The 24198-nt window shown below is 45.6% G+C and overlaps 2 protein-coding genes across 2 annotated transcripts in view; both read right to left on the bottom strand.

The window, feature by feature from the left end:
• Positions 1 to 24198, bottom strand: part of LOC144798642 (transmembrane protein 272-like) — a 1182125-nt gene that overhangs the window by 972221 nt on the left and 185706 nt on the right. The gene's annotated exons all lie outside the window — the stretch shown is intronic.
• The window catches only part of LOC144798641 (uncharacterized), a 167072-nt gene continuing 144115 nt past the window's right edge, over positions 1242 to 24198 (bottom strand). The window contains exon 6 of the mRNA XM_078669606.1: positions 1242 to 2597. Coding sequence (XP_078525732.1) covers positions 2401 to 2597 — 197 coding nt within the window. The 3' untranslated portion in view covers positions 1242 to 2400. The remainder of the gene's footprint in view (positions 2598 to 24198) is intronic.

Here is a 24198-nt window from a genome sequence, read left to right as displayed (position 1 = left end):
TGGTTCTAAACATGGTGGCCATGCCTTAACTCTTCAAAAATGTTACACTATGTACAATACAGTTGCGACATGGTTATCTGCTGCTATGTTTAATTTTATTTGTTGCTGCAAGCATATGCCTGCCATGCATATGCTGTTGACATTTTTGGGGCTGCTTGGTTGTGCAAGTGGATAAATGCAAGAAGGAGTCAGTGGGTGGATGAATGGATGTGTGAGTGCAAGAATAAGAGGCACTTTCATTTATAAGCCAGACCAGTTGACATTTGCATGGCTTGTTTAAATTAAAGTTGACGGTCAGGCATATTTTCACACAAAAATTCACTCGGAGCCCCATATTACAGTTCAAGCACCATTGAATATTATATGCAGAAAAGTGTGCACTGTTGGAGTGGCAAATTCTATGCAAGGAGGGACTTTTCTCACTGAAGTAGCAGAAAAAGGTCCAGGGTGCAAGAACAGGATGATGCTCTCCTCAAAGAGCTGTATGGGTATACCCTTTCTGGAGCTCTTCCGACTGCCTTTGTCAGGAAGCCGGTACAAAAGGGGGTGGTGTTGGACGGAGCATCTGAATCAATCAAACACTCACACCCAGTCGAAAGATCTGGGTATAATCCATCACTGTTCTTTAGCCCACTCTGCCACCCCAGTTCAGACATGGCTATATGCAAATCAGTCTGACCCTGTGCCTCATGGGAACAGTTCAGCCCACACTGCCAAGCCATGTCTTCCCTGGACCGGAATCAAGCTGGAATGCCAGAAACCGGTCCTCGAAAGCTTGATTCCGGTCCAGGGATGGCATGGCTTGGCAGTTCGGGCTGGACTGTTCCCATGAGGCACAGGGTCAGACTGATTTGCATATGGCCATGTCTGAACTGGGGTGGCAGAGTGGGCTAAAGAACGGTGATGGATTAAACCCAGATCTGTTGACTGGGTGTGAGTGTTTGATTGGTTCAGATGCTCCGTCCATCACCACCCCCTTTTGTACCACTTTGTCAGGAAGCCAGCAGGAGGGGGGAGGTCAAAGTTAAGCTAAGTTGGTCAATTCCTCTTGGGCAAAACCACTAGGTAAGAGTGGAACCCCTGGAACGATAGAGGTAGAGCACTAGGGGAAAATCAAGGTATCATACAATCTAACAAGCAGCTCTACCGATCGGAGTTGTATGAATGCTGTTTAAGTCGTTATATAAATAGTCACTCAGGCTAGACTATGTGTAAACAAAAAGGAGTAGATGAATCCATTATTGTGACAACATTTTATTCTTGTCTTATTGATATTCAAAAGCAGTGGATCAGTATCAAAATCTATTTTGGTTATATAACAAAATATAAACACCACAACTGGCCCAAATAGTGACACTTTCCATGGACAGCCTAACACACCACATTCATACAATCAATCATTCAAGAGTCCATTCAAACCGTGAATCCACACTGAACATTCATCACCAATAGATCTATCTTGGTCAGATAAAACGTCCCAAAACATACAATAGCAAAGCTCATATTTCTTCAAACAGCCATCTAATTCGTCAAGACCGATCCACTATTCGGTGGATAGAATGTCAAAACAACCGTAGTATATCTAAGTAAAACCGATTTGAAAAAATAGGCTAAATTGGCACAAGTTGGTTTAACAAATGTTAGGGACAAGAAGAGAGACATTTGACTGTCAGGCATATTTTCACACAAATTCACTCAGAGCCCCATATTACAGTGCAAGCCCCATTGAATATTATATGCAGAAACAGTGCACTGTTGGAGTGGCAAATTCTATGCAGGGAGGGACTTTTCTCACTGGAGTAGCAGAAAAAGGTCCGGGGTGCAAGAACAGGATGATGCTCTACTCAAAGAGCTGTATGGGTATACCCTTTCTGGAGCTCTTCCGGCTGCCTTTGTCAGGAAGCCGGATGGAGGGAGGAGGTCAAAGGTAAGCTAAGTTGGCAACTTCCTCTTGGGCATCAGACCCAGGCGGTTGTTCTGGTCTTCTTCAGGAAGAGGCCTTGAGGCTGCAATAAAGATCATTCCTGATGGATTCAAACACGCTCCTCTGTTGATTACATTAGGCTTTTTACTGCAAAATATTGGTGTTTAATGACTTCAAATGACACACATTCAATGACACGACCAGTGATCAGGTCTTTGTGACTTTAGTTTGTCAACCTCATACTCTTACATTTGGCTTCTATTGGTTTTAATGGACTCCATTTGGTCTTTGTTCATTGGGTCCATAGGGTTTTCTTTTGCCCAGCACAACCTGGAACCAGAAGAGCTGCTGATGGGACAGAAAAAGGAGTAGACCAGTAAATAAACATTTTTAGATGATGTCCACTGGTCTGACACCCAACAATACCAGGTCTACAGAAATGTCGATCAGGAGTTAGGGTTCAGCTCTATTTCTCCTCAGAAATCTATAAAGCTCCACTCGATGAAGCATACCGCACCCAGAAAAACGCAGACAATGGCGAGGAACAGTCCCAGGAAAATGTAAAACAAATTTGTAATCCAGAAGGCATAGAGGTAGAGCTCCTTGCGGCAGTAGTTTGCAGCAGTGGGGTCTGTATAATTTGGGGCATAAATGGAATAAATCCAAACGTTTCCTGGGAGAGAAAGAGAGATAAACATCTAATTACAAGTGATGAATATAAACAGTTTGCATTTGGAATACGCTCAAGACCAACATAGTTTTATACTCATTTACCTAAACTCTGTCTTGGCACCAAAAGGGGAGCTAGCATGGAATCAAACAGGGAGAGATCAGAAGGAAAATAGAAAAACTGTCCAGGAGGAAACCAGATGACAGCGAGGCAGAAAGAAGGCACAAAGGAAGAGGGTGAGAGGGCAGAAGGGTGAGAGAATGAGAGGCAGAGAGGGACTGGAAAGAGTAAAACACAGGAAAGAATGGTGGCCAAACGAGGAGAAGAGACAAAGGATTAGGCAGCAGGATGGCTGCTTCAAAGAGACTGCCACAGCTCATCAGAAACATCCAGAGGCCTTTAACACACAAGTGAAGTCTGTGTGCTGTCCCCTCCAGGGTTAGTCATGCATAGAAGTCTCATTCCAACAACTATGTTCTCTTTTCACCTTCATTTTCTGCCACTGTTCCATCCATTGCCACTGGATACATTTTCCAACTTTATTTTATAAAGCACTACTATAGACTACAACCCATTACTGACAGACGTCGAGGTATCTCAAGAAAGAAGCGAAGACACCAGATTTTACAGAGCGGTAACAAACAGTCTTCATGAAAAAAGTGTACTCTTTCAGCAGTCATATTTAATAGAAATATCTAACACATTTCAATATTACAAGGTATACACAACTATTGATTTACTAGTAGGCTAGATAATGGTATTTATATGCAGACATGTGACCAGCCGGTACTGCAGGACACCACAGCAGGTTTACAGACTAGTTTCATGCCGAGACCAAATTGGGACACCGGATGAGACCCCTCCCGAGCCTCGAACAGCTGCCCATAACCTTTACATAGTGTTTATTCAAGTGTCCGTAAGTACGTTGACATCTTAGACCACACACACCTTAACGCATGTGTAGGCACTTCACTTTTTTCACATGGCACTTTCCACTTTGCCACTCACCAGTCTCACTCTCCAGTCCTGAAGAAAGCCCCTAACATACCTTCGCGGGCTGAAACATGTAGACCACTCACATGGTCAACTAAGGATAATAAGATCCCATTTAGTTGCACTACACATTTTTTACCCATATCCTGAGCCGCCACTAACAAAGATTACAGGCAAAGATTTTCCGAGATATTTTTAAGTATAATTCACGTCACATCACACATTCACAACACACCAGCTCCGCTGTGATCATGCGTCGTAGCACAACCAGGGGGCATTCAGCCACCCGGTTGGGACCCCAGTGATCAATGACACCAACCAGGTTGGTATGTGAGGGGTCTTTTTAACAAATGTAATGAGTCCATGTACTAACCATACTGGTGATTGTACTATACCTACATAATGGGCTCGTCCAGTCTTGGTTAGCTTATTATACTGGGGTTACCGACGCCCCACAATTCCCTTGCTCTCCCATTGTTTTTTTATGTAACATGCGTGCCCAGCATACTTACTACGGAATGCGCAGGTATATGGTAACTGCGAGTATGGTAACTATGGGAACACGTTGAATTGAGAGTAGGATACAGAGTCTTACTTTGTCCCGTGAGGGCGACCGATAGTGTATATTTTGATATTGGTGCCCTGTGTTTACAGAGTTGGCGGACACCACAAAAACCATTTAAGAGGACAGTGGGCCGCTGTGGAAGGGGCCATCAGCGACTTTTTACGAAGGATTGTCCCTGTTTTACCAGGTAAGAGAGTGGACTTGCTCGAAGTATGAGTAGGTTTGGTTTAGTAATCATCGCAATATTTGACTTCATGTCTACTAGAGCTGCTCCTTGATTAATCCCCGTCACTGTAATCTTCTTGATTCTAATAGGAAGTTATCTAGTCCTTGGATGTTTCTGGAGACTGCGCTTCAATTGGAAGAGTGGTCATCCTCACTCTCCAGGTGTTGGTGCCTTTGCCTTGTGCAGGGGTAGCTTGGATCTAGTCCACACGTGGATACCATAGTGGGCGTTGCTTGAGTTGTGGGTTTTGTTATTGATTGTGTTTTATTTATTTTATTATTTATTATTATTTTTGTTTCTTTGCAAAGGGCTCAAGGTGGCTCATGTCCATGACTTTGTAGTAGTTTGATTCACTTATATATGTGGAAACACTGGTCTATGTAGTGGTTGAATGACACTATGGTTTTTGATTGCTCCCACTGGTTCTCATCTCTGGTGTTGGTGGCAGTTACTGTTCACTGGGGTGGCGCAGAAACATTTGTATTTGAATTAGATAGACCTGATACCTTGTGGGTCTTTTCCTGTGTATGTATAGGTTCTCTTATCACCCTTGTCCTGAGGAGGCCAAGATCCCTGGAGGCCGAAACGGGTCCGCGTCGACATGCCATTTTCGACAAGAGGAGTCCGTTGATATTCTGTACTTGATTGAACTTTTTGGTTGAACACAATCTGGAATTCTGGTTCAGAACTTTGTAGAACCGATTGTGTTTGTACACAACTTCCTCTTAGTGGACCCCCTGATTGAATAGGGGGGCACGCTCTTTGACTTAGTAGTTTTTCTTTGGGTTAAAAAAGAATTGCTTTCTTGTGACAGTTTTTCGTATTTAAAAATGTGTATATAGATATTTCGTTGAAATAGAGATGTATGTATATATGTGCATTTGATATGATAAATAATAGTATGTGAAAAAATATAAAAAGATTGACTGCTTTGAAGTACGGCTTACTACAAATAAAATTAGTAATTATGATGATGACTAGGCATGTGATCATTGTACATAAAATGGTTCTAAAATAATATCGAGAATTGTGTTCCCCCTGTTAGGGAACTTCTAATCCCTGACTTGTATAGGACTTTGGTATTGATCCATCCCGACCATTTCTGCTCCTTGAAGCAGCATATAGAATAGGTCAGGTGTTCATCAATCATTGTTCGGGGCTTAGGAAACCGCCTCTTTTCGGTGTAGGTCTTGTCTCCTAGGGTCCAGATGTCTTTTAGGCATCAGAAGGTTGGGAGGAGAAATGTATATGTGTGTGATGAGCCATTGTAGAAAAACAGGCCTTTAATCCCACAAGGACCTCAGGCAGTGGGCCTGTATCCCAGCACATTACCAATCTCGGCAACCAACACAAGGCTGTGTATCTACTTGGGAGCAGGATATCTCAGGCATATCCTAGTGGCACTATCAGGATTGAGGGTCCATCTTCAGCTGTGTCATCAAGTATAACTCACCGAATAGCTCTTTCCAAAAAGCTGTCAACCCTGGCATTCCTGGGACGTGTGTATGAAATCAGATTCACTATGTGAACATCTGAGACTTGTTGCATTCTTGAAAATCCAAATAACTTGAAACTCTGCTGAGGAGTAATTTGATCACATAAGACATCAGACATGAACGAGTCCATGTCTACTATTCAACAACATACCGTTTATCTGGGCACAAACAAAGGCCAGCTGTTCGTCTGCCTGAAAAGTTTCTAGGTCTCTTATGAAGAGCTGTCTGCACATGAGAAGAAGAGACTATATTCACCTATCTATTCGCCAGCTAGTTTTGAGCCTCAGGTCTGCCCTGACACCATCATTGGTGTGGAGTTAAAACAAAGAAGCAACAAAGCAGTGGACCTATGAAACCAGAATCGTGTGATGTGCGCTGAAGCTGGCCAAAAGCAAAGTTCTGAATGTGGAGTTCACCAGGTAGGGTCAATGTTGTTCATTCCACTGTATGTTGCTTGTCTGCCCCTGCCAACTTTATCATTAGGTGTTTTAGGTTCATGAAAAAAAAAATGACTGTGGTGGAGTGATGGGGATGTTTGTAAACAGCTATAAGAGTCTGGTAGGATCACCATTCTTATAAGGGCAATTTGCTTAGCCAAGAAAAGAGGCAATGTTATCAATCCCTCGACAACGTCAGATAATTTGTTAAATGTTTCCCTGTTGTCTTTAAACACATGTTTTGCAACACACACATAGAGCACAAAATCCCCTGCATGGCAGGGCAGCAAAATACACCACCCTTTAGACTGTATGCCTCACTGAATGAAGTGTGCATACCAAGAGAACAGCAGAGGGGAGAAGGGGTATCCCTGTCGAGTACCGTGTGTTATATCAAACAGTGATCTATGATACCGATTCCCATTCTATGGAGCATCACACACATGTAGCCCCATTTCAGGGAGTAACAAGCCTTCTACTTCAAAAAGGACTGCAGCGCCCTCACCTCTTGATGCAGCAGTTCTAAAGACATGAAGAAAACTCGCAGACTGCATGCTGCCGAGTGACCAGGGACAAATCCAGGGCAAATAATAATGATTTTAGAAAGTGTCTTGTTTATCAAGATCATAAATTGTGGATATTTTAGTCTACCATTCTCACCATGGGATTGAGCGTTCACCCCAATATACAAATTTATTCCAGGCAATGTGTACCAGCTGCTACTTATGGGGCGGGAGTTTGGGTCATTAGGGAGGTATCCACTATCCAGACAGATGAAAAAGGCTTTTGTCGCAAGCCTTTATCTGTTCCCCTTTCCTCACCCCACTTCACGTGCCACAGAGAGTTGGGACGGAGTTATATATGCGATCTAGTACAAACCTGCCCTGCTTTGCTGTGGCTTGTGATATGGAACACCCACCCAACCCCAACCTCCGGTCCCAGCATACATTAACCACCTGCTCTGAGCAGGTGATAAATGTAAGTGGGAAAACTTAAAGGAACTTGGAATTCCGAATGGATTTACAAGCAAACTAAATCAGCCCAAATGGTAATTCCCCATTTGGGGTGTTACTCATCATTGCATTGAACTGGTGGGGGTTTATCGCACGGTAATGGGAAACCTGTGATTTTACTGTTACCCATTACCATGCAACTTGTAATCAGGCCTTCTACATTTACCGTGCTAGAGCCAGAATTCAGGTACACTTGGAGCACCATCTTTCTACATCTTTGACGAGATCTAAAGGAGAACTTACAATCCAATTCTGATATTTGAGCCACAGGACATAAAAAGGTCAGCACTGAGACCCCATGTTGGGGTAATGTGCATGTAGTATCTTGAGTTAGCATTCTAGTTTTTGTGTTAGAGTATAGAGGGCATTCTGTTTTGGATGTATTGTTATGAATGCTGTAGAGGCTTGAACTGACTAGAAGAGCTGTGAAGGATTCTGGGTGTTGGTTGGAGCTTTGGAAAAAAGCCTGTACAACCTCACCTGGCCTACTGAATCCAGGCTTCAAGAGATTATTGCCACAGAACACTTTTTAAATATAGTAAAATGCAGAAATAGTAAGATTAGTAATGACTGGGGACTGATGCCAAGCATATCCAATCTGAAGATGTAGAATGACTCCCTTATTATCACCTGGGTCAAAACATCCTGGTGCGGATGGGGAATCATTCAGGACAGGACCCTGCACTTAGAGAAGACAGTAGCGTGTAGGCAAAATATTTGCTCAAGCAGCACTCACTAATGTATTGAATTACACAACAGGGTTCCTTGCCTCTGGATCCTGGATTTAAACAGAATTCACCATGACCCTATCCTTTCCCAGGGATCATGCTCTTCTGATAACCTGTGGAGATTGAAGTAGGGCCCTTGCTTCGCTGACGGATCTGAAGGTCTTACCGTGTCATATGTTGGGTCTTAGCTGTTTGAATTAGACTGTAGGTACAGAATTGTATGTCAAGACCAGAGACTCCTATTTTGCTTTCCAATCTTGTGTTAATTTCTATAGCCTCCATGTCTTTAATAACATTAAGACTTTCCTTCATAATTTACTAGGAAAAATCTACATGCATCTTCCACTCTCTCCAGTTTCAGGTCTTCTAACATGGGTCTAGATTTTTTCATTCGAAGTCTCTCTGCCCTATTGGAACGTTGGTTTCACACAAACCCTGGACTCTTCTGAATTAGAATCCATGTGGGATGCTCTGTTCCAGTGAGAACATGTAAGATAGCGTTCATCTGAGAAAGGAAATCTCCAACTACGTAGCTTGAATCCTAAACATAATACCTTGTGTGAAATGGATTATTTGCATGAATTATTTCTAGTTTTATTAAATTAATGTGTGTGTATATATATATATATATATATATATATATATATAGCAGCTCCCAAACACCAGCCAACTGCACACACGAGCGGGTGCACACAAAGCGGGGGTGTGCCCGCAAACGTAATTAAAGCTCCAAAATCCAAAGGATATTAACTCCAAAAGGAATGCAGCACACGCAGGGGTGGTTCCAACCAAGATGTTTATTGTTGGAACGCTCACAGCAACAAGACGCGTTTCGCCATCGGGCTTCGTCAATTTGTGCAGAGAGCCGAGGCGCCCGTCTGCTTTAAAAAACGTCATTCACAATGTAACAATCAAGGAAGGACTAACAAACAGCAATCTACCATGACCACCATTTTAAGATGGTCAAAATAACATTGCGAAAGGATGGCAAAATGGTTAAAAGACAAAATATATAAATAGAAACCATACGTTTAAAGACAGAGAGGGGGGGATCGCCTTTTGAAATTAAGACGCTTGGAATCCAGGTACATTATTGACTTGCAATGCAAAACTCCTCATGGATTGAATATGCATGAGGAATTATCAGTACATTTAGGTTGACGATTCATGTAATTATGGTGTTTTCTTTCATTTCATTCTGGAAAGTTGCTGAACATGTATATATGTGTATATTTAATTTTGAAATTTACATCTCTAGACATTTCTCAATTTTAATCTTATTGTCATTTTCGCAATGTTATATCTCATTTGTAGTGAAGTCTATGACTATGCCCATCCAGGGTTTAATTACGTATTACGCATGGAATTTGATGTATGCGCGCACTTGCTCTTTGTCGTATTTATGACTGTGCAATTCATGCATTATGATTATAAGAGTTGATTGTGACACGATTGCGTGTCAATATACTTTTTCACTACATTTGTGCCCATTCAGGGCTTGATCTGAGGGACTCCCAACGGCTTTGAAATGATGGTTTATCTTGTTTATTTAAACGTATGGTTTCTATTTATATATTTTGTCTTTTAACCATTTTGCCATCCTTTCGCAATGTTATTTTGACCATCTTAAAATGGTGGTCATGGTAGATTGCTGTTTGTTAGTCCTTCCTTGATTGTTACATTGTGAATGACGTTTTTTAAAGCAGACGGGCGCCTCGGCTCTCTGCACAAATTGACGAAGCCCGATGGCGAAACGCGTCTTGTTGCTGTGAGCGTTCCAACAATAAACATCTTGGTTGGAACCACCCCTGCGTGTGCTGCATTCCTTTTGGAGTTAATATCCTTTGGATTTTGGAGCTTTAAATATATATATATATATATATATATATATATATATATATATATATATATATATATGACGACAAAAACGTTCTTGATTTTGGTACCAACTAATATTTTTTGTCTAGAGATCTTGCGGACAGAGTTTAAGGAGGACACTTTGGCAGTCAAACAGGACTTCCAGAAAAAAAAATTGTGCAGTTTGTGACTGTTGCCAGTGAATTCATCTTAACTCTTAGCCACATAAAGGTTGAGGTTTTCATACTGAGCTATCAGTGTGACAGCAGCAAGTGAATCAAAGTAGCGATGATGAGATCAAATAAAGGCTGAACATAGACACTGAGTAAGGAAGGAGACAGCAGCAATTCTAATGGAATGGGAGTTGATGGAGATAGAAGGAGGAAGAGCACATACTGGACATACTGCTGTCTGGTGAGAATACAGAAGTAATCGATTAGAAAGATGAGTGATTTCACGGGAGAGAGGGCAGAAGAGAGGAAGACACTGGTCAGGCTACATTGGTGATGCCTAGAGACATTTAGTGCCACAAATGAGAATCTTGGTGACAGGGTTTGTAAGAGATGGTGGGCAAGTGAGAATACAAGAACAGAAGTCAGAAGAGAAAGTTCCAATGAGGCTGAAAGGGAGGAATGCTGGAAGCATGGGGAAGCCGTGAGAATGATAGCGATGGAAGAGAAGTTTGGGGGGTGAAATTGTAGGAAACATAGATTTGGAACCGAAGAGCCTGCTGAGAAAGCAGAAGATGAAGCTCTAAGTAGAGTATGCACTGTGGCGGTTCCTCTGTGGGAGTGGAGAGGTGTCACCCCCCCCACTGCTGGACACAAAGCTGGAGCATGAGGGCAGGGTGGGGCCAGTGCATCACTGCTGCCAATAATTGACAGAAGCGAGGAGTGGCCCCTTAAGCTTGATGTGAGCAAGTTGTTTTGGCCGACTACCTTGCTATGGCCAAATAAACATGCGCAATACAAACCTCTCCAACCCAGCTGTCTTGGACAGCTGGGTTGGAGAGCAGGCATAGGCCTATTGTACCTTTTGGGACGCAGAGCCAGCCCACTCTAGCGAATCAAGAATATTTACTCATATCAATCAATCAATCATGCCATTTGTATAGCGCACTACTCACCCGGGAGGGTCTCAAGGCGCTTGGGGGGAGGGGTATGCTACTGCTCGAACAGCCAGGTCTTGAGTTGTTTCCTGAAGGCGAGATGGTCCTGGGTCAGCCGAAGGTGGATGGGGAGGGAGTTCCAAGTCTTGGCAGCCAGGTAAGAGAAGGATCTTCCTCCGGCGGTGGCTCTTCGGATGCGTGGTACGGCTGCGAGGGCGAGGCTGGTGGACCGTAGCTGGCGGGTGGGCGTGTAGAAGGTCAGGCGGTCGTTGAGGTACTTGGGGCCCAGGTCGTGGAGAGACTTGTGTGCGTGGGTAAGGAGCCGGAACGTGATCCTCTTGTCGATGGGGAGCCAGTGCAGGTTCCTCAGGTGGCTGGAGATGTGGCTGCGTCAGGGGACATCCAGGATGAGTCGGGCGGAGGCGTTCTGGATGCGCTGGAGTTTTATCTGTAGCTTGGTTGTGGTTCCGGCGTAGAGGGCGTTTCCGTAGTCCAGTCGGCTGGTGACAAGTGCCTGGGTGACAGTCTTCCTGGTCTCGGTCGGGATCCAGCGGAAGATCTTGCGAAGCATACGCAGGGTGTTGAAGCACGATGAGGAGACGGCGTTGACGTGTCTGGTCATCGAGAGGGAGGGGTCCAGGATGAAGCCCAGGTTGTGTGCGTGGTCGGTTGGCTTGGGTGCGGTGCCCAGGGCTGGGGGCCACCAGGAGTCATCCCAGGTGGAGGGCGAAGATCCCAGGATGAGGACTTTCGTCTTGTCCGAGTTCAGTTTCAGGCTGCTGTCCTTCATCCACTCGGCGACGTCTTTCATCCCTTCGTGTAGGCAGGTTCTGGCGGTGTCGGGGTCTCTGGTGAGGGAGAGGATCAGCTGGGTGTCGTCGGCGTAAGAGATGATGTTGAGGTTGTGCTGGTGTGCGATGGCTGCGAGAGGTTTCATGTAGATGTTGAAGAGGGTGGGGCTGAGTGAAGATCCTTGCGGGACGCCGCAGATGACTTCGGTGGCCTCGGAGCGAAACGGGGGTGGCGGACTCTTTGTGTTCTTCCGGCGAGGAACGAGATGATCCACTCCAGTGTCTTCTCTTGGATACCGATGTTGCTGAGGCGCTGGACTAGGGTGCGGTGGCAGACCGTGTCAAACGCAGCGGAGAGGTCCAGGAGGATGAGGGCCACTGTTTCCCCCTTGTCGAGCAGGGTCCGGATGTCGTCGGTGGCTGCGATGAGGGCGGTCTCGGTGCTGTGGTTGGCTCTGAAGCCGGACTGCGAGGGGTCGAGGGATCCGTTCGTCTCGAGGAAGGCGGTCAGCTGTCTGTTGACGATCTTCTCGATGACTTTAGCAGGGAAAGGGAGGAGCGAGATGGGGCGGAGGTTTTTGAGATCGGTGGGGTCCGCTGTAGGTTTCTTCAGGAGGGCGCTGATCTCGGCGTGCTTCCAGCTCTCCGGGAAGGTGGCGGTGTTGAAGGAGGCATTGATGATGTTCCGGAGTTGGGGTGCGATGGTGGAGTCGGCCTTGTTGAAGACGTGGTGTGGGCAGGGGTGGGTCGGTCGGTGATCCGGAGTGGATGGTGTTCATCGTGCGGGCTGTGTCTTCGGTGGTCACCGTGGTCCAGGTGCGAAGGGTGGCGGTGGGGGGCATTGGTTCGATGGTTGGGTGCGTGGGTGGGGCGCCGAAGCTGTTGTGGATGTCGGTGATCTTGCGGTGGAAGAACGAGGCGAGGGAGTCGCAGAGGTCTTGTGACGGAGTGATGTCGTTGGTGCCGGTGCTGGGGTTGGAGAACTCCTTGACGATAGTGAAGAGCTCTTTGCTGTCGTGGGCGTTGTTGTCCAGTCGTTCCTTCAGGGATTTCTTCTTGGTGGTGCGGATGAGCTGGTGGTGCTTGCGGCTAGCGTGTTTGAGGGCGGTCATGTTGTCGGTGGTCCGGTCGAGGAGCCAGGCTTTCTCGAGGGTGCGGCAGGTCTTCTTGGAGTCCTTGAGGTCGTCGGTGAACCAGGATGCCTTCTTGCTTCTGGGTCTGCTGGGAGGGTTCTTTAGTGGCGCGAGGTCGTCGGCGCAGGCGGTCTGCCACTGTGTGAAGTTGCAGGCTGCTTCGTTGGGGTCCGTTGTGTTGGCGGGTGGGCTCTGGCTGAGGGAGGTGGTGAGCTGGTCTGCGGTGATCTTGCTCCAATTCCTGTGAGGTACCTGTTGCGGGTGGTGGTGGGTCGTGGATCTTTTGAAGCTGAAGTGGACGCAGCGGTGGTTGGTCCAGTGGAGTCCGGTGGGGTGGCTGAAGGTGATGTACTTGCTGGAAGAGAAGACGGGATCAAGCGTGTGGCCCGCGTAGTGGGTGGGGGTGTTGACCAGTTGCTTGAGTCCGAGGTTGGCGAGGTTTTCCAGCAGGGCGGTGGTGTTGCGGTCCTTGTTGTTCTCCAGGTGGAAGTTGAGGTCCCCGAGGAGGATGTAGTCAGTGGAGGGGAGGGCGTGTGGGCTGATGAAGTCTGTGATGTCTTCGCTGAATTGTGTGCGTGGTCCCGGGGGTCTGTAGACAAGGGTGCCTCTGAGGGTCGTCTTAGGGTCGGTGTGAATCTGGAAGTGGAGATGTTCGGCTGCGGCGAAGGAGTCGTTGGCGTCGGTCGTGATGCGGATGGTGTTCCTGTGGACGATGGCGATGCCACCTCCGGTCTGGTTGATGCGGTCCCTCCTGATGATCTTGTACCCGTCCGGGATGGCGATGGCGATGTCGGGTGCAGAGGAGGCGTTCATCCAGGTTTCCGTGAGGAATGCGACGTCCGGTGATGTAGCGTCGAGGAGGTTCCAGAGTTCCACGGCGTGTCTGTGGACGGAGCGGGTGTTGATCAGGATGCACTTGAGGTGGTTGCTGCTGGTGTTTGTCTTGGCGGGTGCGGGGCAGGTGAACTTGCAGGTGCAGCAGGTGAAGGGTCCGTGGGTGCGTCTCGGGGTGGCTCGGCAGCAGGCGTGGGTCCGGCCGGCATTGAGTGCGTTGAGAGTGGCGGCGTCGTAGGTCAGTCGGGTCGTCTTGCCTCGGCGGGGAGGGCCAGGGGTCCTGGCGCCGGGCGCGGGCCAGGCGCGGACGGGCGCAGACGGGCTTACCTTTGGCGCACCTTCGGCGCTCAATCGGTGCTCCTGCTGCGCGCGTCCGCTGCGCGGTCGCTCTGGGGGCGTCATAAGTAAGGAAGTAAGGAGCCGGGAGGGAGGAGCAGCTGGGTGGTGGGAGCGGGGGGCGAATGGAATCACAGGGGGCGGGGCCGCAGGGAGGCAGCGGCGGGAAATTCCAAGAAGCAGCGGGCAGCGGGAAATTCCCAGGAGCAGCGGGCAGCGAGCGAAGGAATCTGCAGGCAGGAGGCGGCAAAGGCAGGCAGGAGCGGCAGCAGTGACTGGGGCGACCAAGCCCCACAACATGAGAACAGCGATGTGATTGGATGAGGGAGTTGGCTGTAGGGCCGTGAGATGTTGGGTACTCAAGCAAGATTCACAGGACCATTTTACATTTTTTAACAGTCATGTTTGGAGGGCCAGGTGGAGATGTGAAGGGAAGCCCTATGTAACAAACTAATGGAGCAAGCTGTTCACATTAAACAAATCTGTCCACTCCTAAGGCATTTAAATAATGTTTTCTAGGTATGGATCTACTACTTTCGAAAATAGCTGCAGCAGTACTGTGACACCGGAACCAGATTGTGTGGTATCCATTCACCTCCACCAGTCCCGCGTTCACCTTGCACGAATACTCTGTTCAGAATTGTGGTTCGCTTCTGCTCATCACATTTACTCAGAGAAGCCTTTACACAAACTATAAGTGCTCACTTGTCTTACCCTTCAAATTGACCTATTTTATTACTAACTTGGAAATATGTGGAAGCATGTGAATATCTATCTCATCCAATAGGACTATTGTGCAAGGTTAGGGTAGACTTTCTTCAATTCTACCAGGCCTCTCTAGTTGACTTCTTAATATTGGACTGTTTCATAGTTTTTTTTTCCACTTGTAGAAACGACTCAAAATAAGGAAATAAAAACAGGGTTATTCAAATCACTCATTTGGTAATGCTTGAGAACCCTCCAGTCTCTTAAAAGGTTATTGTCCTCAGGATCCTAAATTTAAACTGAGTCCCAATGTATGAGGAATGAAAACTCACAACTCTGGCTTTGGCCAAATGCTGAGGCTCTATCTAACATGAGGATCTAATGTGTTTATTCCCGGCTATAAATGAAAATATTTTCATTGCTGAATTTTGTGCACTTCAAAGGTCACCATACAGGATACCTATGAATTAACCCTTGCTGACTGGCATATTTACAAAACAAAATCACATATGCTCAGCCGAAGACAACATTGATCTTTTAAGTGCCTTTGCAGTGTAATAGGCCCACTAAGGAATAGATGCTAAGAAACAGATACATACTGGGAATGCAGACAGAGGAGCATAAAATAAAACAGAGGACGCCCTTGCAGCCCTTAATTAGTCCTACTGACCAAGTTGAGCGAGGGCTAGGTAGATGCACCCAATGTTAGGCTCATTGCCTAGTTAGTAGTAAAGTCTCCACGTCGGCTATCTGACTATTCTTAAACGGGTGGTGGAAGTATTCTCTGGATTCATCAGCCCAGAACCTGTGCGCAAACACCTCTAAAAAGCATAGCAAAATTGCATTGCTGCACTAACCGCCTGGGTAAATGTAGTTTTCTGAACAAGGTATGTGGAGCAAATATTATTTAATCAGGTGCTTTTCTTCAAACACTTACATCCCTACTCATTTAAACACCTTCGTCGTGGTAGAATTTACTACTCAAGCTCAGTGTGGGCTCGGTTTTTACAAAGATCATGAAGACACCCCCTTGCCACTCCACACCCACACTAAGAGCTGCTGAGCCCACATTGATATCCAATCGAGAGATCCAAGAATATTACATCTTCTACCATTATCTTAAAATTATTAATTGTCTTCCATTACCGCTCGGCTCTATTTTTCTCAAACGGATGCCTACCTGGTCTTTAATGCATAATCTTATACTCCAAGCAATTGATGAATGCCTAAGTGGACAAACTTGCAAGATCAAGCTATGTTACTATAAAAACACTGCGATAAATTTTCCCTCATTTGGGATTTTCCCACAAGGTTCAAGCTACCATCTCTCTGGTTCTGTCCAAATTCGATTACACCAATAGCCTACACCACGGATCACCTTTAACGACCATGAACAACCTACAACGGATTCAGAACTCGGCTGCCAGACTACTCTTGCATATCAAACCGCGAGACCACATCTCACCTGCCTGGAAAACCCTGCATTGGTTACCAGTTACCAGAAGATCTACGTTCAAGCTGCTTTGTATCACCCACAAAGCAATATATGGAATGGGACCACTTTTCAACAGGAATAAAATCACCAAACACATTCAAAGGAACCTCTGCTCTAAAGGGGCACCTCGCTTCAAAATCCCAAGAAACAAGGAAAACGCGCATTTGCAAATGCATAGGTCGCGCATTTGCGATAGTTTAAGCTATTGGCACTGTAAATGACAATGCCTTTTATTTATATGTTTTGATAATTAATTCATAAATAAAAGTCAGTCATGAACTAAGCCAATAGCTCAAACTCTTATAAACGGGAGACCTATTGAAAGCAGCGTCTGCCATTCTACCGAGTTGCTTACAAAGTGAATGCGCGCATGACGCACTGAATGTTGCAGGAAAACATGTTGTGCCTGCAGTAGGAGAAACAATTTCAATAAAATAGGGCTTACAGACTAAAAAAAAAAAGACTCACTGTGTAACCACCATAGTAAAAGGGGCAATCCTCATGGGAGGTTACCAATGAAGACAGGAGGGTCTAACAAGCCTATTAATGAATCAAAATCCAGCATTTACAAAGGACAATGACAAATATTGGCGGAGAGTGGGCGGGGCTTATATTTCATACTCCAATACAGCATGGCTCGCAGAGCAGCGCATGCGCTGCCCAGTCTTGACCTGAAAATGTTTATTCAGAGGGGGGCACGCACCATGAGTTTAGGAGTTACACTCTTAGAGCAGGACTGACTTGATGTGGAAGGTCAGTCTGGGAGGGAGAGAGAGAGTCCTGTCGAACCACTGACCCGACCCCCCACTTTCCCGGTCCCCTTTGCTAACTAAGCAAGAATTAAATGCAGATAAATACATTTTTCAGAAAGTCAGTGGTGAATATAGGCACTTCTGCATCAAGATGGTCTAGGAAAGCTGGAGAGCGTTGCTCAGTGATAGTTTGTAGGCAGGAGTGAAACCACATTGGCAAGATTAAAAGACTTCTCCTTTTGGGGATAATGGGTTCACATGCTGAGGCAGGGTGTGTTCCTGAATTGGCAATTGTTGTCCAAAATTGCAAAGCTGTCATTACCTTTTAGCAGAATGCTGCATTGTGCATTGAAGGTTTTGGTGCCCACCCCGCTTTACATTTTAAGTTGAGGAAGCCTACCCCTTATGGTCTGCCTGGTGTTTTATTAATGAGGCGGGAGTCCACTCCGCGTTTCACTGCCGCAGCCCGATCTGTTCTGTAAGCCTTCTCCGGGCTGCTCTCAGCGTAACCCGAAGTCAGGTAACCTTGCCTGGGACATGGACAGGGCATTGAGCATGCGTCCAGAAGTATCTAGGGCTCCTGTGAGCTGAGGGTGCCCTGCGTGTTGCAGCCCGCGTGTAGGAGAAGTCCGGCGGGAGCCCACCCCGCCTTCGTGAATGCCACATGGTGCGGACGGAGCAGGATTTCAGGTGGGGCTCCTGTGAGCAAGATGGAGCCCTGTGTGTTGCTGTGACACAGAGTGACCGGGTGAAGAGGCAAGTCCCCATGCCATCAAGGAGACCAGCCGGGGAGCAGCGCAAAGTCCCCACAAGAGCCGGTGAGTGGGGTTGAGCGGTTGCCTGCAGGTGGTTAAAGAGGCATGTTGTACGTGGCCACCGGCTGATAATGCATGCAGCGAAGGTAAGCGCGCCGCGCCTGGATAGGAGATGTGCACGCGTATGGTGCGAGCAGGAGTTGTGATAACACCGCGAGCCGTACGCGTGCACATCTCCTGTCTGTTAAGCTTCTGCACAGATAGTCGATGTAATGACGCCGCAAGCCTTACGTGTGCACATCGACTGTCTGTGCCGCGACTGAACAGACAGGAGATGTGCACACGTAAGGCTTGCAGCGTTATTACAACTCCTGCTCGCACCATATGCGTGCACATCTCCTGTTCAGGCCTTGCGGTACGAGTGCACATGTCCTGTCTCCCTTCCGAGCAAAGTCAACAATAGAGCTCGCATAGCGTGCAGTGCTTCGCGCTGCATCGCTAGGCGAGACCTAAAAACATGGGTGGCACATCCTGCTCTGTTCAAGCAGCCAAACTATGGATCTCTTTACCCCCAACATAACATCCATGGACAGCCACCTAGCTTCAGAAAACTACTCAAGAATTGGCGCTTCCCCACATAAGCACCGTATGCAAACAGAAATTTACAGCACATCCCTCTGAATATAAGCATTATTTTCACTAAAGATATGTGCAGATCTTTGTGTATTGCTTTGTATAAACATGTAGAATAATTATATTGTTTTAAAAAAAATTAAGTAAAATAGCAAACGAGTTTATCTGGTGCACCTTTTGTCTACATGTACTTGCTTCCATTGTGCATCTATGTACCTTCCATGTACTTGGATCTGTGTGTTTGTTACTTTTCTCCTGAAAAAGCATATCCAATGCACTACCCTTTTTCTCATCCTGCACCTCTATCAATATCTTTAATCTACATATACTTACCTCCTCTATGCATCTATATGCTTTCAATGTTCTTATGGATTTATATATTTTTCACTTTCTTCTAATTTAGCATTTCTAATGCACTACCCTATTTTCTCTGCCTATAATTTCCTCAGTTTTCATATGTCTTTATTCGAAGTATTTCATCATAAAAGACATCGTAATAAAACCATCTACATTTCAATATAAAAAACTTCATATTTAAAAGAATAAAAAAACAAATACTTAAAATCACAGTATACTTTAACAAGAATATAAACAGGATACCCCAGGTATAGTGCATTTTTGATGAAATATGCCCTAGTATTCATTGAGTGTTCTTCGTCACACAACTCGACAATCTATTTAATAACACAGGCATATCATACTAGTTTTAAAACGTGATTAAATATACAGGATCTGACGTATTACCTATAGTAAAAAGTAAATAAAGATAAAAAATACTCAGCTCCCAAGTGGGTACCTTGTTCTAATGAGCCATGTCCAACCCAAAAACTTTGCCACAGCTATGGTCACAATCTCAGTTGTATTGGTTCTTAGGAGCTATAGGGCCTCTGCGCTCACCCTTGTTCTCAACCTGGAACAGATTGGATTTAGCCATTTTCTCAGTGGCACATGATATGCAGGGAAGGCAAAAAAGATATGACCTATCGATTCTAGTTTGACCCTACACCAAGGGCAATACTCAGAAGAGTCACCACGCCATGTACTAGTAAAAGTCCTAACCGGTAGTGTGCCGACTCTAAATTGGTGGTAGAGTTTTCTGTTGTTAGTCCTTGTAATGGCGTCCCAATAGTCCTCTAGATGGGGGTCGAGTTTGTGGGCCAGAAACCTGCCAGTCAAAGTAGAGGAATCTGACTGGGCGTCAATTTAAGTTTTAATAGAGGCCCAATAAAGTTCTTTATATTGTTTTTTTGAAGGAAAAACATTATTTTCAGGGGCCGTCCATAACAAACTTAGACCCATATTTACCAGGATGAACTTAACAGCTCTAAACCAAGGAAGATTACTAGAGCCCACTATTGATCTCAAATCTAAGATTTCATTAGCAAAAATGGCCAGTTCCGGAGTTGTCCAGATTCTCCTCCACAATCCTAACTTCCTGTACCGAGCTACGTCTATGATTGAGCGATAGCCCAGATCGAGCATTAAGGGTTTCAATGGGGTAGATTGCAGGAGGCCCACCAAATTTTGTAAAAATGTATTTTGAATTTTGGCTAGTTGGGAGAGATCAGAAGAGCCCCAGAGGTCCGCACTGTACAGGATAGCTGAACTTATTTTAGCCTCGTATATTTTTAACACCGGCGCTATCCTTTTGGTTTGTGACATTCTTTGCTCTTTAATAATAATAATCTAGCGAGTTTTAGACAGATGGCATCAAGTTGTGGTTTCCATCTTGTCCTGTGCTCTAGTACTACCCCAAGATAAGTCATTACCTCCACCTGCTCTAAATCAGTGCCATTAATACGAACGTGGCTCTTTAATGGCTTATTTTTAGTTAGGACCATAAATTTAGTTTTACAGACGTTTACCTGTAGATCATTTAGTTTACAGAAAACCTCAAACTTATTTATCGCAGATTGGAGACCCTTTTGAGTTTTCGAAAGGATAAGGGTGTCGTCTGAGAAGATAAGGAGAGGAAACTTTTTACCACCTAGTATCGGTGCATCAGTTGGAGAATCTGCAAAGTACTGGGCAACCTGATTGATGAAAAGAAGGAATAAGGTCGGAGCGAGTACGCATCCTTGCCCGACTCCACGGCTAACTGGGAAGCTCTCAGTTACCTGGCCCTGTCTGCCCCATCAGACCCTGGCAAAAGTATCCTCATGTAGACGTATTACTAAATTCAAGAGTTCTTGTGGCATACCCATTTTACCTAAGGCAGCCCATAGTTTTTCTCTGTGGACAAGCTCGAAGGCGGATTTGAGGTCCACAAATGCAGCGTAAATAGTTCCACCGCTAAGGTGCACCACCTTCCAATACATCAAAAGGAATCTAAGCACTTGATCTATTATGCTGACACTAGTTCTAAATCCAGCTTGCATAGGTGAAAGAATGTTCTCGTTTTCGACCCAATCCTAAATTTTTGCCAATAGCATTCTGGCTACAACTTTCTGGATTGCGTCTATTAAACTTATAGGGCGGTAATTCCCCGGGACAGAGCGATCCCCCTTTTTAAATATTGGTAGGATTTCAGCCCCTTTCCAAGAGTCCGGAATCCTAGCCCCATTTGCAATGGCATTAGCTAGTGTTGTGATGTATGGAACCCAGTTCAAAAGGTCAAATAAAAAAAAAATCAGCGGGGATACAGTCAATGCCTGGGGCTTTACCAGCCTGTACCAATCTCAAGGCCTGCTCTGTATCTTTATTCACAAACACTAGTGGTGGACATAACAATGGAGACATTGGTGCTGGGGTTTCCATGCCCCATTCATCCGCTGACTCTGGAGCCCTAAACTGGGACGCAAAATACTCCACCCATTTCTCAGCAGGAACATGATTCGCCGGAGTTTGCGAGTCAAGATTTCCACCCCATTTCACCACCTGCCAAAACTTGATCTGATTCGTCGACTTACTTGCTTCATATAGGTCCTGCCAACGTCTATCATCCCAAGCTCTTTTAGCCTCCCTTTGGGCTTTCTTGTATGCAACCCTAGCCTGTCTAATGTTTATTACCACCCTTGATTTAATCGCTTTAACCAGGGAACTGTAAGCCAAACAACATGATTTATTATACCATTTTTTCCACGGTGGTGGCACTAAGTCTAGCCCAGGTTTTGGGTGTTTTGTGAGCAGAGCTTTCAGGTTTACAAAAAGCTGCTCATGAAGCACTATTGAATAATCAGGCTGACCTGAATGGTTAGCCTGTGCCTCTAACTCACCCCGGGTCAATAAGACTTAATTAGTTATCCTTTCAAGGATTACTGGGTCTTCGATAACCTTATTCCAATGAACCCTACGTCTATCATTGCTTAGGAAGGCATCAGCTGTCACACACCTGGTAATACTACTACACCCGGGCTTTACTTCTAGTTTTAAACTTAAAACCAAAGGGTTATGGTCACTCTCTGGGCGTGCTAGAATAGACATATCATCCAGTAATGACCAAAACTATTTTTAATAGGATGTAGTCAATACGGCTAGTGCAGATGCCATTATCAAAGGTTGTTAATTAACACAAGGGAACCCAACTAGTTTGCTGAGGACCGTGGGTAGTTACTGTTATCAAAGACAAGGGTCCTTAGCTTACATATTTTGCAAGGAAAAAGATAAAATATAGACCATGATAGGCGACTATATGTGTCACTGTCCAGCCGGACAGGATATTTTATTTTCAAAAAATAAGACTTGTAGTTCAGAGATAATTCAACAGGCACAATCCTGTACCAAGACAATTCAGAGAACATACAAGGTGTTCGAAAGTTTTAAAGCAGGCAAAAAATGAGAAAAGAAATGAGCAACATTGGCCACTTTTAAATCAGTGTTCAATTAAAGTAGTGCCAAAGAAGGCACCAGACACAACAGAGTTTAACATAATAGTTTGGTTGTGAAGGTGCTTTACAAAAGTCGACGTTTCGATCCCCTATGCTCAATTGTTTGGGATCATCATTAGGACTGACATATTATACAGCTTTTGCCTGACAATTTACCATACACGAAATTTAACCGCCCTGAAAGGGGTTAATTAGACCCAAATCAGACAGGTGGTGTTATTGCCGACCTGGGCGCAGTCCTTCTGGAGTAAGGACTTCTGTAGAGAATCAGACAGGTGGTGTGTTTGTGCCGACCTGGGCGCAGTCCTACTGGATTAAGGACTTCTGTAGCGATAGCTTGGGGCAGGTTAGATTAGCCGGATAATCCGTGCGGAGGGTGTTGCAACGATCTGCAGTACCGGAGCTGGCGGAGCGGTGTCCTTCTTTCAGCTTTCAGCTTTTTCCTTGCAGATTATCAAAGGTTGGGCAGCCATTTTATCAGAAAGGGAACGGCCGTTTACGGCTCTCAGCCCCCACTCAAAACACAGTCCCAGCCATTGAAGGGCAGCCTCTGTCCCCCCTCTTAATCGGGTTTAATACCAGATGTGGGACATTCCAGAGTGCGTCTTCTTCAGTATGAATGCCTTCACCCTCGCACAGAAAAGGTTCGAAGGTACAATTAAAGTCCCCGGCCACTATCAAGAGTTTTTCCGTCCCAATAAAGTTAAAAAGTGAGTCTAAATTACCAATAATAGCGGGTGACCGACCTTCGGGCAAGCCACGTGCATATATATTAATAATAAAGATTTCCTGATGATCTTTCCTGACAAGCTTGATCTCAAGAATATCAAGGTTTTGCACTACCACTTCGATAGGCCTGTAGCGAAGGGACTGCCTCACCCAAATTGTTAGACCTCCTGAGGATCTACCTTTTTGTCCCCGAATCACAGGGTTGAAAAAGTTGAGGTACCCAAATCGAAAAATTGGATCGGGTGCCCATGTTTATTGAAAAATTAGAATGTCATAGGCCTCTATAAAGTCCGCCCACTCTCCCAAATCTAATTTCCCTTTGAGACCAGCAATATTCCATGAGGCAATTTTGAAATAAGGGTCCTGAAGATGGGGCGGGCTTAATTTCGGGGGCTCCATAGTGGAACTTGTTAGCCTCTCCCCCACAACTGAGAACACTCTAACTGGTGGATCACTAAGCGGGGGGTCCAGGGATGATGTTACATCCCTATTTGCATCCTCATGTTTCACCAGTACCATTTGCTTAGGCCCACACTGTACCAGTTTACTATCTTCACTATTTCTGGGTACCCCAACCTCGGGTATGCAAAATTCCGTGGGGCTCATGCTGGATCTCTTGGACACTATTGAGTGGCCAGAGCTACCCAGAAGTCAGTCGACTCCCTCTAGGCCAGAAAGGGGCTCAAACCTATTGAACAATGGTGGAAATTGTGGGAAGTGTGTAGTCCATTCGAGAGTGGGTCTTCTAAAGGGGCTTATCCTTCGAGGCTTAATTGGAACATGCGTAGGGACACAACTTCTTTGAGGATAGAAATAGTTGAGGCCTATGGATTGAACATCTCCCTCTCTACCAAATCTAGGTTCTCTACGGATGAAATCTACGACCCATGGGTCCCTCAAGTTGATAACGCAATCGCCCTCCAGATCCTTAGGACAGTGACCCACCCAACCTGTTCTTCTGACATTTAAGATCTCCGTGTTAGACATTGGAGGGAGGGGTCAGTTCTTATTCAGCCAAAAGGTAACCTTGTTTTTTAACTCTATGAGATTCCATTTTATCCCCCGATAGCCTTAACTCTTGTCAGGATGATTGTATAGGGTGCAGACTCGGGGGGGGGGGGTAAATTGGTAAATTAACACAGGGTGGCCTCTGCTTAAAAGACTCTTCACCCATTTTGCCAAGCCCCAATG

Source organism: Lissotriton helveticus, chromosome 12 (genome assembly GCF_964261635.1).
Source record: "Lissotriton helveticus chromosome 12, aLisHel1.1, whole genome shotgun sequence".
Classification (NCBI taxonomy): Eukaryota; Metazoa; Chordata; class Amphibia; order Caudata; family Salamandridae; genus Lissotriton; species Lissotriton helveticus.
Note: the sequence above shows the minus strand (reverse complement) of the source record. Positions and strands in the feature narration are given on the sequence as shown.